Here is a 17,616-nt window from a genome sequence, read left to right as displayed (position 1 = left end):
GGAAACATGGTCAAGATTGAAACTTTCCTTGTTAGGCCGAATAGCTGCTGTAAAGATGAATGTATTGCCGAAAATGTTATTTTTGTTCCAGGCCCTACAGATCGTGGACAAGGTGGAATGTTTTGGAAAGTGGCAGAAGGATATTTCTAAGTTTGTTTGGCAGGGCAAAAAGCCCCGAATAAAGTTTAAAATATTAACTGATGTGAAAGATAGAGGGGGATTTGCCCTGCCAGACTTGAGGTTATATTATGAGTCTGCAGCCTTCTGCTGGTTGAAAGATTGGATTTTACTGGAGAACACTGACGTCCTAGATCTGGAAGGGTTTGACAATGCGTTTGGGTGGCATGCATATTTGTGGTATGACAAGGTTAAAGTGCACAAATTGTTTAAAAATCATATTGTCAGAAGAGCAATTTTGATGGTCTGGACAAAATATAAAGACTTATTGGAGAGTAAGACTCCGAGGTGGCTCTCACCGGTGGAGGCCAAGGCACGTAAGAGACTTAATATGGAGGCCCATTGGCCTAAATACTGGGAAATAATTGAAAAAATTGGAGACAATTGGAGGTTGCTGAGCTTGGAAAAACTGAAAACTAAGGTGTGAGATTGGCTGCACTATGCGCAAATTCAGGAGGTCTTTAAAATAGATAAAAAGGTTGGATTCCAGGTGGAAAAATCGAAACTAGAGACTGAATTGTTAGAGCCAAAAAATAAACTACTTTCGAGAATGTATAACTTGCTGCTTAAGTGGAATACACAGGACGAGACAGTTAAATCCGCCATGATAAAATGGGCGCAGGATGTGGGGCATAACCTTATGTTTGTAGACTGGGAAAGGTTATGGAACACCGGTTTGAAATTTACGGCATGCACTGCCTTGAAGGAAAATATTATGAAAATGGTATACCGGTGGTACATGACCCCAGTCAAACTAGCTAAGATATACCATCTGTCTGACAATAAATGTTGGAAATGTAGAGAGGCGGAAGGGACATTCTTTCATCTCTGGTGGACCTGCCCGAAAGTGAAGGCCTTCTGGGAAATGATCCATAATGAACTAAAAAAGGTACTGAGATTTACCTTACCTAAGAAACCAGAGGCCTTCCTCCTGGGCATGGTGGACCAGAGAGTGCTTAAGAAGGACAGAACCTTTTTCATGTACGCTACCACAGCAGCAAGGATCCTGATTGCAAAATATTGGAAGACACAAGATTTACCCACGCTGGAGGAATGGCAATCACAGTTGATGGACTATATGGAATTGGCTGAAATGACTGGCAGAATCCAAGACTTGGGAGAAGAGACAATTGAGGAGGACTGGAAAAAATTTAAGGACTATTTGAAAAAACACTATAAGCTGTATGAATGTTAAAAAAAAATGCACCTTTTAGGAAACTCTAGCTTCAGCAAATGTAAGTTAATGAAATGAAAATTAAGACACAAGGATTTAGAGGTAAAGTTATGAAATAACTTTATTGTGTTTAATACAAAGCATACAAGAATTGGGTTATAGTAAAATTGAAATTAGGGAACATGATAAAATGGAAGATACATTAAGTTTTGAAATAAGTTAACAAATTGCTGATGTTTTATATGACAGAGAACGCAGGGTTTGGAGGATGCGGGGAAGTCCTTTAGATCTGATGGAAAAAGAATATGGAAATTTGTTATTCTTCTCTACTTTCTTATAACTATCCTTTATTCTTCTTTCTGTATTTCTTAAAATTAATAAAAATATTATAAAAAATAAATAAATAAATGTTGTTACCTATCCTGGGAGCTTAGGGCGAAGGTTGGGAAATAAATACTTTTCCTTCTTGCCTCATAGGTACCTTTCTGGAATGGATGCAACGAGGATGAGCATTGCATCCCTAATTTAGTCCTTGACGCTAAAACTGATATCCCAACTGCCATGTGAGTAGCTCATCTGGAGTGAGAGGGATTTGGGAAATCAGATTGCAGGGTTACCACTGTTAGAACAGGAGTGGGGAACCTTTGATGCTTCAAATGTTGCCAAACTACAACTGCCAACAGCCCCAGCCAGCATGGCCCATGGCCAGGGAGGATGGGAATTGTAGTTCAGCAACACCAGAAGGCCCGAAGATTTCTGACACTTATCTTATAGGTTATTGTGATGTCATCCTGAATTTGGCCATTTCTTTTCCTCTTGTTTGCAGTACCTTTGGGGGCAAAACAGAGCAGGGGAGGGGGGTTTGGGCTGGGAACCAGACTGGGAACACAGATCGGAAGCACAGCATAGGATCTGGGGGACTCTGGCTACTTTTCTTTCAGAGTACAAGTGGCAACAGCATTATAATTTTATTATTTGTTTGATTTCTGTTCTTCCAGTTGAAATCCATGGGTGGTATCCAGTATAATTAACCACCATCCCAAAATACTTGACACAAAAACCCCATTTCTTTAAAACTACAGCCTAGAATGGGATGCTTAATTCCCAAGGACCTGGCTAAACAAATACAGTCGTACCATGGATCGCAAAGGCCTTGGTACTCGTCTGTTTTGGCTCCCGAACACCGCAACCCCCGAGTGTTCCAGTTTGTGAACATTCGTTGGAAGCTGGACATCTGACAGAACTTCCATAGCTTCTGATTGGCTGTAGGAGCTTCCTGCAGCCAATCAGAAGCTGTGCCTTGGTTTCCGAACATTTTGGAAGTTAAACAGACTTCCGGAATGGATTCCATTCAACTTCCAAGGTATTACTGTAACCATCTTTAAGTGGTGCTGAAGAACAGCAATGAGAGGTACAACTGTATTTCCCCAGGGGGGTAGTTCCAGCCTCTGGGTGCCACCACTGTGAAGACCGTCTTGTGGAATCTCACCAACTTCCCAGTGCTGGCACTGCAAGAAAGCTTTTTTTATTTTTTATTTTTAAAAAGTGTGATTAACATGTGTAATTTGGCCTTATTTCTATACAGTCATACCTCAGGTTAGGTCACTTCAGGTTGAGCGTTTTCAGGTTACGCTCCGCGGCGATCTGGAAGTAATGGAACACATTACTTCCAGGTTTCGCCACTCGCACATGCACAGATGCGCATGCGCGGAAGTGGCAAAACGCGACCCACGCATGCGCAGACATGCAGTCGCGTGTTACGTTCTACTCAGTATGTGAACGGGTCTCTGGAACGGATCCCGTTTGCATCCAGAGGTACCACTGTATTGAGCTTGTGAAAATAAATTGGGAACACCCTTTCTAGTTTAAGAGACCCCACAGGACACTGTCCGATAAGAATGCCATGTAGAATATGAATGCCTTCCTTCCAGGTCCATTGTCTTACGTGCTTCACTGTTCAGCCTCTTGCTTTAGCGCTGGGCCCTTGCCTGTTTCTTGTTGGTGCTGCAGTGTGACCAAGGCACTTTGGGCGTTGACAGGCTGCCCCCTGTGAGACTGTGGGGAGTCTCCTTCATGCGCAGTTGCAGGGAGGGTGGACGCTTCTTCCTGGGCTGCTGCTTTAATGTTTGCTCTTTTCATAGGGAGTATTGCAGACGCGTCCTGAGAAAGTCGCATTCGGATTGCTCCGCCTACACGCTGTCTTTTGACACCTCCATTTTTGTCATAGAAAGTGCCAGGAGGAGGGTGGCAGTGGAAGCTACGCTGGAGAACAGAGGAGAAAATGCATATAACACCGTTCTAAACATTTCGTTCTCGAGGAACCTGAAGTTTGCCAGCTTGATCCAGAAGGTAAGGAGTCTCTGAATGGAAGGGAGGAGAAATAAACAAGTAGCCAACAGTTGCAGGGAGGAGGTCATGCACACCAAAGCTCAGGCTTGCAAAAGAGGTTAAAATTAATATTAAAATGTTCCTTTGCCTATGTTCAAAACAAGAGGTAGCTTCTCTGCTCTCTATTGGCTCCTCATCCAGTTCTGTCCTGGGCCTGTTGTTGTTCAACACCTTTATAAACAAATTGCATGAAGGAATTGAGGGGCTGCTCATCCAATTTGCAGAAGACACCAGACTGGAAGGGGTAGCTAATGCAGAGGTTGGATGGCCATCTTCTCAGAAATTCTTTGGCTGTAATTCCTGCATTGCAAGGGGTTGCAACCCTTCCAACTTTATGTTTCTATGATTCTGTTATTCCCCTAAAGGAAAGGTTGCAGTGTTTGGGACTTTTTAATTTAGAAATAGGCCTTCTTCAAGCAGTGCATATTTAAGCTATGGAACTCACTTCCACAGGAAGTTGGTGCTGGCCACCAACTTGGATGCCTTTAAAAGAGGATTAGACAAACTCATGGAGACTACAAGCTATCGATGGCTTCTAGCCAGGATGGCTCTGCTCTGCCTCCACAGCTGGAGGCAGTCATGCTTTTGAATACCAGTTGCTGGAAATCACAGATGGGGAGAGGGCTCTTATGCCCAGGTCCTGCTTGGTGGTGTCCCATAATCAGCATCTGGTTGGCCACTGTGAGAATGGGATGCTGGACCAGCTCGGCCATTAGCCTGATCCAGTAGGCTCTTCTTAATGGTCTTATGAGCTTTCACATCACAGGAAGTAAGGACCAAGCGGGGTGTGATGTTGACTACAACTGTGCATTTTCCATGCCCCCGCCACCCGCATGCTAACTTTTCGTAAAAGAAAAATTGCAAACTGATGCAAAAGTAGGGGAAATTGAATTTAGCCTCAGGGGAAAAAATGAAAAAGCAACCTTGCCAAAGTCATCCGTCCTCATTCCAGACACATGTTTTTAACCATGTACCCACTTCTGGCATTCCAGGGCAGGAGAAAGGTGGAGGAGTTTCAGGGGAAAGATGGTGGGTGGCAAAAGTTTGCAGCATCCCCGCTGCTTCTGCCGTGCAAGTCTTCCTCTTCCAGAGTCACTCCATCTAGAAGAAGCAGCCATCAGGTTTTCATTAAATGCATTTCCTTGTAAAACACAGTCCCACCATCAGAATCTAAAGCATCTGTAATGCATCAGCCAGCCTGTCCTCAGCTTTCCATGTGGCACTGTTCTCCTAGCAGAATCCTTTGACCTGTCTTATTCCTGAAGGACCATGGCTTCCTTGCCAGTTATTCCCAGTTCAGGAAGCTGAGGTGGTCTTGGGCAGCTATTGAGGCTGCGCACAGCCCCCCAGATTGGGCCAACCTGACCCACCCTGTCTCCAACCCCAAATCAATTCATGGGCAGGACTAATGCTTTGCTAGGGTTTTTAAAACCCTGATTGAGCATACAGTCAGGTGAGGGAACAGGGAAGAAGGCAGTGATGTGCCTCCTTTGCATCCCAAACAAGAGCAAGAAGGTTTGTTCCTGCTGTGATCAGGGCTCTCTTTGTGAGTGCCTTCCATGGGAGGAGATTCCCATGATAAAAATCATATTTGAGTCTTGTATTGGGGAGAGAAATAGCTCTAGGGCAACAAGATGATTGACCTTCACTAGTGTTGCCTTGCTACTAGGCAGCAGAGCCCAGTGAAGACCCCCAAGGTGAGGGAGTGCGGCAGAGCAACTGCAACTCATGCAGCACATGATGGAGACACTTCTTGATATCCCAATTGCTGGAAATCACAGGATGGCCTGTTGTGCCCAAATCCTGCTTGCTGACTTCCCACAAGTGTGTGTAAGAACAGGATGCTAGACTAGATGGGCCATTGGCATGGTCCAGCAGCTGCTTCTTACATTCTCATGGCAGTTCCCAGGAAACTGTTCCTGCTGAGGTCCTCTGAGGTCAGGGGATGGGGCTAAACAGCTAGTGTTCACTTAGCTCATGATTGAGGAACAGCCTTCGCTGAGTAGTGGCTGCTGGGAGCAAATGAGGAGATGCCCAACAGGCCTGTGCATCTAGCAGTTGTCCGATATTAGTGAGCCCTTGATCTGATCCGGCATAACAAAAAAAATTCCTTCCAGTAGCACCTTAAAGACCAACTAAGTCAGTTCTTGGTATGAGCTTTCGTGTGCATGCACACTTCTTCTGATCCGGCATAGGCAGTGATGCATTTCTCCTTATCCTTTTGAGCAACAAAGTGATGTCTTTCATCAGGAAAACTGCTTCAATAGAGACACTGAGGTCCCTTGAGGATGGATGGATGGATGGATGGATTTAAACCCAAACTCTTATTTTTTATGAAAGAGTTCATCAGAGTGCTTCCAAGTCCATGTCATCCTCTTCAATCCTTTAAGTTTTTTTTCTCTCTCTGCCCTCCACAATTGTTTTTCCCCCCTTAAGAAGACTGACAGGCTGCAAAAGTATTTCCTGTGCCTTCTGAGTCAATGAGATCTTTGCTTGCAGGTGCTTTCATTGCGCAATACGGGACGAATAAAAAGCACAGCAGACCTCTGACCACCTTGTCGACTTCTCATGTTTGAGAGTAGTGTGGCTGCCCCCAACTCCAGCTGTTTGTGTTATTTAAATGCACAGCTCAGATGGTGTGTGTGTGTGTGTGTGTGTGTGTGTGTGTGTGTGTGTGTACTCATACCCAACCAGCAGAGATGACTTTCTCTGCTCTGCATGGTAGAAATAATATTTATACATGCACACACACCCCTCCACCCTTTCAGGTTTTCTTGTTTCCACAAGTTGCTGCGCATGGAAAAGCTGGTAATCTAGTTGCCCAGAAGCAATTGCTACTTGCCCCAGGAGGGTGTTTTAACTTCAATATACTGCAATGATTAATGACTTTGTCCATTTTCCTGGTGGTTTTCAAAAGCATCTCCCTACTCTTTTGCTTTTGTGTTTGCCTTGATGGCCAAGTTTCAGTCAGAGGTGATTTTTTTTTTTTTTTGCACTGAGTTATTGCTTCTCTGGAAACAAGGGGCTTAGAACGGAGAATGAGCTATAGTTTTTGTGCACTGGGCTATGGATGATGCCACGGCAATTGCTGATCTCGGGAGGGAAGATGGAAGGAGGCTTGGGGGGCTTGCCAAGCATCTGCTCAGCACTTGGGGGACATCATATAGGACTCCGCTGACAGCCAGCCCTCGAAGCCAGCCAGCGTCTGGGAATGCTTTATTGAAAAAATGTTTCTGATTTATATTTTTCATATGGCTGTGTCCACGTCAGCTCCTTTGTCATCCTGATTGTTGCTTGCCTGGGCTGTGAATAAAGCAGCTTTTCTATCACTGCCTTGGCCCTCTAGGGTTTGCCATTTTTACAGTGGTGCTGTAACCATACACATTGCCTCCACTGAGAGCAGCAAAAGCAGTGAGGAGCCATGACAGCGCTCATCTCATTTCAAGTAGAGAGGAGTGAATCTGTCCATTTTGGTTTCTCGCAGTTTCTCATATTTTTCCAGTACAGTGGTACCTCGGGTTACAGACGCTTCAGGTTACAGATGTTTCAGGTTACAGACTCCGCTAACCCGGAAGTAGTACCTCGGGTTAAGAACTTTACCTCAGGATGAGAACAGAAATCGAGCAGCGGCAGCGTGGCGGCAGTGGGAAGCCCCATTACCTAAAGTGGTACCTCAGGTTAAGAACAGTTTCAGGTTAAGAACGGACCTCCAGAATGAATTAAGTTCTTAACCATACAGCTCTGTATAGGAAAACTTTTTAAGGTTTAATGTTTTACTATGTTTTTCTATATCCTGGAAGTCACCCAGAGTGGCTGGTTTAACCCAGTCAGATGGACGGGGTGCAAATAAATAATCATCATTATCATCATCAGTGCTTTTTTCTGGGGGGACACATTCCCCTAAACAGTTTGTGAATCTAAGTTTGGCCTCACTGGGGCAGTATTTCAATATGAGTCAGAAAATGAGATTACCCCTAAACTTTTTTTTAGAAAAATGCACTAATCATCATCATAATCCATCACGACATTACATTCAGAGGAGCTTCGTCTATTAGGCCAAATTAGCCACTGCCCCGCCAATATGCCTTCCTATTTACAACCAGCCACAGGGCGGCCCCATCTGTCATTGGCTCTGGCGCCACCTACTGTTGACCTCCCTGCCTTCTGCCCCAACAGTCCCAACAAGCCAGCCACAACGGGTTGTATTTCTTTTCATAGGAATGCCTCCCAATTGTGACGACTTCCTAGCTGGTCCTCTGAAACGTCCTCTTCCCAATGTTGCCGTCTAGACTCGCAGTAAATGGTGAAGTGTTGACAGTGTATGTAAGCACTTTGCCGCGAGCTTTGGACAAGCCATGCTCTCTCTCCCTCTTTATTAGTAAATATGCTGAGCTTGCTCTAGCCACCAAGCATCAAGTGTCTTCCTTGTGTTGGTTTAAAAGGCTCTGCCAGTGGAAAATTGCAGGAAAGATTAACCACAAAATAGGAAAAGTGCAAAAAGCTTCTCTCTTTTTACCGATGAATTACTCCAAACTTAACCAAAGAACAACATGAACAGACGAAACCAGAACAAACCCAGGGGCAGCAAATAAAGGAAATGTTTTGTCGACTTGTAAAAACAGATTCGAGGCTCCCAGCTATTCCATACAGTGGTACCTTGGGTTACAGACACTTCAGGTTACAGACTTGGCTAACCCAGAAATAGTACCTCGGGGTAAGAACTTTACTTCAGGATGAGAACAGAAATCATGCGGCCGCGGCGCAGTGGCAGCGGAAGGCCCCATTAACTAAAATGGTACCTCAGGTTAAGAAAAGTTTCAGGTTAAGAACGGACCTCCAGAACGAATTAAGTTTTTAATCCATGTATTATGAAAGGAATCTCCTGTAAGAAGGGGGAGGTTCTGAGTTTGAATTCAGAAACCGAGAGTGTGTTCTTTCCCCCATGTCAAAATGCTTTTGCAAATCACCTTTCACGTCGGGACAAATACATCAGCCCCAAGTGGTTTATTACAAAACTCCCTGGAACTGTGTTAATTTTCAGATTCCCTTACAAAGCAGTGGTCACATCAACTCCACATATTTCAATAACATTTAAACACATGGCTTCCCTGGGAACTATAATTAAGCCCTCACTGAGCTACAGTTCTCAGCACCCTTAACAAATTTACAATTCCCGGGATTCTTTAGGGGATGCTGTGCTTTATTTTGATAAGAATTTTTATTAGCTTTCAATTACAACAATCCAATAATAGCCTCATTATAACAATGCCAAATTACAATACAGTTAATAATACCAATCATTGAGATGCCAAATGATACAATTTAGGTGGCCCCCCATATGCTGGAATTGATGGTTTAGTGATTTACTTTGTTTCTGTGTTCCAAAATCTTATAAATTCCAATTACGCTCCAGTCCAAATATATCCTTTATGTCGCAACTTCCGTTTTAATGACTTCTATTCGTATTGACACTTTGATTTCTACGCCTACAGATGAAGCATTTAAACTCTCTCCTTCTTCTGTATGACAATTATTCTGAGCATAGTGTTTCTCCTTGTCCTTGTAATATATTTTGTCGATCTTTTGTCAGTTGTTGCTGTTCTCCAGCCTGCCTTGGGTGGAGCTAGTGTCTCATTGTTGTTTCAGAAGATAGGGGGTGCTGTGTGCCCTAAATCAGTGTTTCCCAACCTTGTGCCTCCAGCTGTTTTTGAACTACAACTCCCATCATCCCTGACTAGCAAGACCAGTGGCAAGGGATGATGGGAATTGTAGTCCAAAAACAGCTGGAGGCACAAGGTTGGGAAACACTGCCCTAAATGGACAGTGCCAGTATGATCAAAGTAACTTGCAATCACTAGACTCCTCTTTTAGGACATCCCAGTGTGACCAATAGTAAAGGTCATTCCCTACAAAGCACTGTTTCTCATGCCAACCTGGCTGCATGCCTTCTGATAAGGCAGCACCCAGTGGGTTTCCAGAACTGTCCTTCCAAGGCATAAGAGAGGGGCAAATATCACGTCCTAAAGAAGCAGAGTGGTTTCATTAAATGCAAGGTAGAGTGGTATACCAGGCAATAAGACTGCATTTCAAAATGCTTTGGAGGGCCTCTTTGCAATCTAGTTCCCATGCAAAGCTAGCATCAATTCTTTCCCTTCCCTTTCAGGATGACCTGGACATTAATATTGAGTGCGTGTCTGAAGAGAAGCATCCGAACCGGAGGGTTTGCAATGTCAGCTATCCATTCTTCCGAGCCAAAGCAAAGGTAAGAGGCTCTGGGGCACCTGCGCACAAAACAAGCACCAGCTAAAATAGGGAAAAGGAGGCAGCCAAGGCAAACTTGAGCTCACAGCCCGCTTTTGGGGACATCCTCAAGGTGAGGCCAAAACCATGGAGCTTTCTCTAAACAGGAGCTGTTGACCAGCCTCTCAACCACTTCTTTCTTAGAGAGCTGCTGTAAGGTCCAAGCTAGTCTAAGGCAAGTTTGCCTTCCAATGAGTAGGGCAGCAGCAATTCCCAACACTGGGAAAGTAACCCCCTAAATTAAACGAAAAGCTTCAGTGATGCATGCAGGTCGTCCCAGGGTCAATCTCTGGCAGCAACTCCAGGTAGGGCTAGGAAAGACTTCCTGCCAGGAATCCTGGACAGCTGCTTCCAGTCAGTGTAGACAATGTTGAGCAAGATGGACCAATGGGTCTGACTCAGAACAAGGCAGCTTCTTGTGTTCCACCTGCATTGAACATCAAAAGAGCTCTCCAGCTCCACTCTCTACTCTCTACTCTCCACTCTACTAAAATGGAGGATGGGAGCTGGTGAAATACTTGTCCACTACTGTATCCATACCTGTTTCTGAGACCATGAGACTCAGTGGCATCACTGATGATGCCCTTGTTAGGTTCTATATCTCTGTTCCTCCACAGGTGGCCTGTACACACATCAGGCTCCCAGAGCTTCCACAGCTCGTCCCACAAGTCTCTTCATCATGGTCCTCTGACAATGCACCCTTTTCTCTGCTGGTAACCCTAAGCCAGAAATCTGATAGCTCTGTCTCCGTGGAATCATTGTATATTAATCTGCAGATATACCACATTCTGCATTGCAGGGTCCCTTTATGATAGTCACAGCTATGCCTCTTCTTCTAAGATTATACAAGAATCTCATAATTATACAATAATAATAATAATAATAATAATAATAATAATAATAATAATAATAATGGATGCATTGCAATGATCAGTGCAGATCTCCATGAATTGCCTTTCAGCTAGAACTATGTTCTTTGCACATGAATTGGAGTGTTCATTTCAGAATGACAAGTTGTGTTTTCTTTGACATTCCACTGCATATAACAGAACTTGCACCCCATTCTCTTGAAACCCAAACACCTTGTGTTTTCAGTGATCCTAAACAGCTCTGATGTGTTAGAGTTTGGTCCTGAGAATGCCAAAGTTGCAGGTTCAGTCCCCGTAATGGAGAGCTGCATATTCCTGCATTGCAGGGGGATAGACTGTATGATAATCAGGGTCCCTTCTAACTCAACAATTTTTCATTATTTATGAAATTTCTATACCACCCTTCATCTGGGGATCACAAGGCAGTTTCCAATATAAAATGCTTATATTTGGAGCATAAAGGTAAAGGGACCCCTGACCGTTAGGTCCAGTTGTGGCTGACTCTGGGGTTGTGACGCTCATCTCGCTTTATTGGCTGAGGGAGCCAACGTTTGTGTGCAGAAAGTTTTTCCAGGTCATGTGGCCAGCATGACAAAGCCGCTTCTGGCGAACCAGAGCAGTGCACAGAAACGCCATTTACCTTCCCGCTAGAGCAGTGCCTATTTATCTACTTGCACTTTGACGTGCTTTCGAACTGCTAGGTGGGCAGGAGCAGGGACTGAGCAATGGGAGCTCACCCCATTGCGGGGATTCAAACTGCCGACCTTCTGATTGGCAGGCCCTAGGCTCTGTGGTTTAACCCACAGCGCCACCCGCGTCCCATTTGGAGCATAGAGGGGCTAAAAAGCTCCTCTTCTCTGCTGTTGGGTTGCCTCTGGGATGCTGAAGAGAGGGACCCTGCTGCAGAAATAGCAGCGGGTCTTCGACCCCCCCCAACCCTGGAGCAGTATGCTACTGACCATATTATAAAATGGTATAGCCATTTGGGGTGCTGGGGTGCGCAACCTTCGAGGGTGGGAGGTTAGCCCTCTCCAGAATTTAATGGAGCGATGTTGCTCTAAGTAGATTCATCATCCACCCTAATCCCAGTTGCTTTCCCAGCTCAGTTTGAGACGTTAAGGACTCCACACACACACACAAATAATTGGAATATTTGCTTTTTCAAGGCTGCAGAGCTCCGCCGGGAAGCCAAGTTAGGAAGCAACCAGTGAGCAAAGAAATTTCAGCTGCTGATAGATGGCCCAGAATCCTCAGAGGCCTTTGTTTGGGCAGTCAAAACCAGAAGGCTGATTCCAAAAACGTTTTTTCTAATCCTCTGGAGCACTTTGACAGTGGCTTTTGGGTAATTTAGCCCCCAAATTCCTTTGCTGCTGTATGAGTCACCTTTTTTTCCTGTTTTGCAACCACTGGGTTTGGGGATTATATTAGACTCAGATTTCTCCTGTTTTCAGCAGGGGCACTTTCAGCCCCATGTTAGATTCTTGGAGCTGTTGTGGGTTCAGACCATCTTCTTACGTATTCGAGGAAGGATGTTTGGGGAGACACGAGTGTTCAAAGATTCCACGCTTTATAGTTCTTGGTAGCCATGACTGATGGATTCCTTCTTACCTTTTATGGCTTGTTTATGCCAAGGAATAGTTCATTTCAGTTAAAGCTTCTGGCCAAAAGCCCAAATCCAGATGTGACTGCAGTATGGAATGAGAATAGAATCATAGAATTGTAGAGATGTCGGAAGGGACCCAAAGGTCCTCTAGTCCAACCCCCAGCAATTCACGAATCACAGCTAAAGAATCTCTGACAGAATGACTTCTGGTTTCTCTTTGAAGCAAAATGGCAGCGCAGTGCGAGTCATATGTTTAAAAGACGACCGCTACCGGGATTTCTGCAATATTGAAGAGTCCACCACCTTCCCCCACAGAAATTGGGGTAGGGAGTCAGAGTTAAAACTATGATTGAATAATTGTTGTAATATGCATAAACGGAAATTGTAAATAAAAACTTTTTTAAAAAGAAAGAAGAGTCCACCACCTTTTCAGGTAGTCCAGCCCACTGTTGAATAGTTGTTCTTCCTAATGTTCAGTCAGAATCTCCTTCTTGTCATTTGAATCCATTGATTCGGGGCCTCCCCTCTGGAGGAGCAGAAAACAAACTTGCTCTATCTTCCATGGGGCAACCCTTTAGATATTGGAAGACAGCTGTCATATCACCTCTCACCTCTAAGTAGATTGTATTAAGAACATAAGAGGAACTCTCCCGGATCAGGCCATTACCCATCCAGGCAAGCATCCTGCTCTCACAGGGGGCAATCAGATGCCCCAATGGGAAGCCTACAAGCAGGACTTGAGCACGAGAGCCCTCTCCCCTCCCGTTGTTTCCAGATACAGTACTGGTATTAAGATGCATTTCTTCCTCCAGTGCTGTCAACTTGAATAAAATATGGGGAGGGGGAGGTAAGCCCCACGCTGCATCATCCATCACATGATGTGACACATGCACACCATTTGAATGGCCATGCCCATCAACTTTGAGGGGGGGCTGGTTCCCTCAAATATTTTAATTGGGGGGACTGAAGGCTCCTCAGCCCCTAGGAGTTGGTTCCATGTGTCTGCCTCTAACTGTGGAGGCAAAGCATAGCCATCATGGTTAGTATCCATTGACGGCCTTCATGATTTTGTCTAATCCTCTTTTAAAGCTATTCAGGTTAGTGGCCAGCACTGCCTCTTGTGGGAGGGAATTCCATCGTGTAACTACAAACTGAGCATTTTTTCCTCACCATTCTCGAGTAGGCCGAGTCTTTGTTCCATTCCATAACGTAAAGCAAACTTATAGGAAACTGAGGCTGATGGAGCTGATGAAGTCCCCCAGTTTACTTAAAATCTATAAATCCCATAGTGACAACACTAGCCTGTTCCTCTCTTTTGGCAGCTTATCAACTCATCATGCTCTTAGCTATGTAAGCTCAAGTCTGTATGCAAAGCACACGGATTGTTTAAGAGAGGCCTCTAGGTCACCTGCTTTGCGTGCAGAAGGTCAATCCCTGGCATCTTCAAGTAAGCAAAGGGTTTCTCTTTGCTGAATACCTTGGAGAGTTGCTGCCAGTCAGATAAGACAATCCTACCCAAGATGGACCACTGACCTTGCCCAGGAGGAGACATCTTCATTACAGTAGCACCTCAGGTTACATACGCTTCAGGTTACAGACTCCACTAACCCAGAAATAGTACCTTGCGTTAAGAACTTTGCTTCAGGATGAGAAAAGAAATCACGCGGTGGCGGCATGACGGCAGCGGGAGGCCCCACTAGCTAAAGTGGTGCTTCAGGTTAAGAACAGTTTCAGGTTAAGAACGGACCTCTGGAACAAATTAAGTACATAACCAGAGGTACCACTGTATTTCATTTTCATAACAACTTCCATCAGGATTCCTCAGCAGAGACCCTGAGAGGATGTTCAGGGCTTGAAACGATGTTGGGCAGCTGAACTCTCCCATCCTAACTCTCCTGACTCCTTAAACAGAAGAAGTTTCACTGTGCTGTCATAGATGATCTACCTGGAAAATAAATTAACCCTCATATCCACTTTAGGCTGGAAGGAAAGCCTTGGAAGATCTACAGGCAGACAGAGAAGAAGTTGAAGGCAATGAGAGGCTTCCCAGATTCTAAAGAAAATGTTAAGATTGAAACCTCGGCTTGGCAAGGGATTGACAGTGATGGATTTGATCTAATCACGGCGCTAAGATTTAGCCCTTGCAATAAAGCAGCCCTGTGTGCTTTTGGACCATGAAATACTATCATAATGCATCTATATGGCCTCGAATATGTACGGCTCTGCCAAAGCAAATAGAAGCTAAAAATGGAAAATTCAGCCCTCGGAGCCCAAGGAGGGGAATTTTAATATTATAATCAGCTGTGCACAGACCTGGGGCTTTAAAAAAAAAAAGTAGTTAGAGCGTCTTTTTTTGGCAGCCAACCTCCCACTTTCAGCAAGGCAACACCCCCCGGTGTAAGTGAACTGGGCAACACAATGCAACTAATCAGACTTGCTAAGTGCCTCTCCAATCACTGTTGCAATCAGAAAGGTAAAACTAAGGTCCATAGCTCAGTGGCAGAGCATTTTCCTTGCACCCAGAAGGTCCCAGGTTCAATCCCTGGCAACTCCAGGCATGAACCTGAAGAGCTACTGCCAATCAGTGTAGACAATGCTGAGCTAGATGGAGCCCAATGGGTCTGGCTGAGAAATAAGATACTTTGAATGTTTCTATCATACACCAGGGGCGACTGATGGACCTTTGATAGGTTGCTGATTTCAAACTGAGTTGATGGAAATGTTCGCCTAACCTAAGTTGGTCAAGTCCATTAATTTCAATTCAGTTTTATGACTAAACGTTGGCTACAGGACTCTTGTCCTGACAGTCTAGTGTTTGCTCCAGATGGCTGTGGGAAATGTCCCTGAGTTGTTTTCCTTAATGCATCTGTCTGTTTTCAATCTCTGCAGGTGGCTTTTCGCCTGGATTTCGAGTTCAGCAAATCTATTTTCCTCCAAAATCTGGAGATCTCTTTGACTGCCAACAGGTCGGCAATAACATTATTTTTCTCCTTTCTTTTTTTTTTTAACATCCACTCATTTTCCCTCCCCACCACCACTGCCCTCATCCCGTTCTTCCCCAGGCTGTTTCCCTCTCTGATGCTTCTGAGTCAGAACAGAGAGGCTTCCGAAATGTATATATTTATCTGAGTGTCTAGCCTGCCTCTTCCCAAAGGCTCAGCAGTTGGTGAATAGTGTATTTAAAAGAATGAAACTGCAGGTGCTAAAACCCCAACCATTCAATAGCTCTGTGGGCAGGGAACTCCACAATGCTCTGGGTGCACAGAAATTATTTGCCATCCAAGTAAGGTGGACAGGTTTTGGGGGCATTATGAGAGAGGCAGAAAAGCTTTTCTCTGTGAATTCTCTCCACCACATGCATGCATACTTTGGAACTCCCTGCTTATTGACAACAGGTGACTGCTGAAAACATTTCTGTTTAGGCAAGCCTATCCAAACATGCAAAATGTTGGCGTGTGTACAAACCTGGTTTTTTGCTTATAGTTGATTTCAATTATTTTTGAAGGTTTTATATAATGGTTTTCAACTGCTTTTTTTAAAAAATGATAATCTTTTTGTTTATTTTTTTGTAAACTGCTTTAATATCATTTCATTTACAATCAAGTTCTTCATACATTTTATGAAACAACTAATTCACCAAACAAATAAGATAGCTTACATACCTCTTATTTGTTACAATTCTGTCCTGCCTTTTCTCCTAGGCACTTAAATAGCCCCCATGTATTGTGGCTTGTTTCTTCTATTTCAAATTCCATTCCTTTTTTTAAAAAGGGGGGAGGGGATCACAGGCGAGAGGGAACTGAATGGGCATGGCTAGTAGATGAGGGGCATGGCTTCAAGGCCCAGCAATGCCTCTAGGAGTCCCAACCCACCCAAACTGGCATCACTGACAATGGGACAGAAGTAAGCTTGGATGTCCCCATTCCAGAGACAGCAAAGTGACCATTTAGACAGTGGTCCTCATGCTGGTCCTCATCCTTCACATGAGTGGACTCTTGTCCAGCACGGGGTAAATCCTCGGTTCCTGCAAACTGTGGAAATTGCATACATTTATGCATACATATGCTAGTAAATAGGGATGCGGGTGGCGCTGTGGGTTAAACCACAGAGCCTAGGACTTGCCAATCAGAAGGTTGGCAGTTCGAATCCCCGCAACGGGGTGAGCTCCTGTTGCTCGATCCCTGCTCCTGCCAACCTAGCAGTTCAAAAGCACATCAAAGTGCAAATCGATAAATAGGTACCGCTCCAGCGGGAAGGTAAACGGTGTTTCAGTGCGCTGCTCTGGTTCACCAGAAGCGGCTTAGTCATGCTGGCCACATGACGCGGAAGCTGTACGCCGGCTCCCTCGGCCAATAAAGCGAGATGAGCGCTGCAACCTCAGAGTCGGACACGACTGGACCTAATGGTCAGGGGTCCCTTTACCTTTTTATGCTAGTATATATCTTTGGCGGGGGGCATTGTCTAGCTGTGCTGTGAAAATATGCAGTGGAATACAGAGGCTGTCATTGTTTGTGCATGCACGCGCACGCGCACACACACATAAGCCCAATAAATGTTGCTTATAAAATTTGAGCCTTTGTGAAACCTGCCAGGTCTCCCTCACTCCTAAGAGACCCCAGGTGCTATGAAAACAAAGCTAACTTTGGTGGTTAGAAAACCCACAGTTTCACTTGTAAATCACAGCTCCCTTCCATTGCCTGTATGATGTCAGAGGGACCTTTTCCAGCATTGTGCCAAACCCGCTGGAGAAATCGGGGCAGGGGAGGAAAAAGACCTCACATTCCATCCCTTAAAAATGTAAATATCCCCAGTCCAATGGGACTTCTACACAGTACCTTATTATGGGTTCAATGGTGGGTCAGTCACCATCTCTCAGTTTTGAATTTTTGCTAAAAAGGGGGGCGGGAATAAGAGAATTAAAAGAATTACTTCCCCGTAGGTGCTAAATTGCTATCACAGAAATGGCAGTGGAGGCGATGTTTCACATGTGGGTGAAAGTTCCTTAAACTTGGGCAGATTAAGAGAGAGAGAGAGCACTTAGAGAACCCAGATCTGTGTCAAAAATTGGTAAGATGAGCACTTGGAAAATGACAAAAATTTCTGTT

General features: G+C 44.7%; 1 protein-coding gene across 1 annotated transcript in view; it reads left to right on the top strand.

Annotated features, from left to right (window-relative positions):
- The window catches only part of ITGA11 (integrin subunit alpha 11), a 97,239-nt gene that overhangs the window by 67,578 nt on the left and 12,045 nt on the right, over positions 1-17,616 (top strand). The window contains exons 19-22 of the mRNA XM_083713072.1: positions 1,829-1,914; positions 3,493-3,700; positions 9,903-10,001; positions 15,401-15,477. Coding sequence (XP_083569198.1) covers positions 1,829-1,914; positions 3,493-3,700; positions 9,903-10,001; positions 15,401-15,477 — 470 coding nt within the window. The remainder of the gene's footprint in view (positions 1-1,828; positions 1,915-3,492; positions 3,701-9,902; positions 10,002-15,400; positions 15,478-17,616) is intronic.

This window comes from Podarcis gaigeae (genome assembly GCF_964106915.1).
Source record: "Podarcis gaigeae genome assembly, chromosome: 14".
Taxonomy (NCBI): domain Eukaryota; kingdom Metazoa; phylum Chordata; class Lepidosauria; order Squamata; family Lacertidae; genus Podarcis; species Podarcis gaigeae.
Note: the sequence above shows the minus strand (reverse complement) of the source record. Positions and strands in the feature narration are given on the sequence as shown.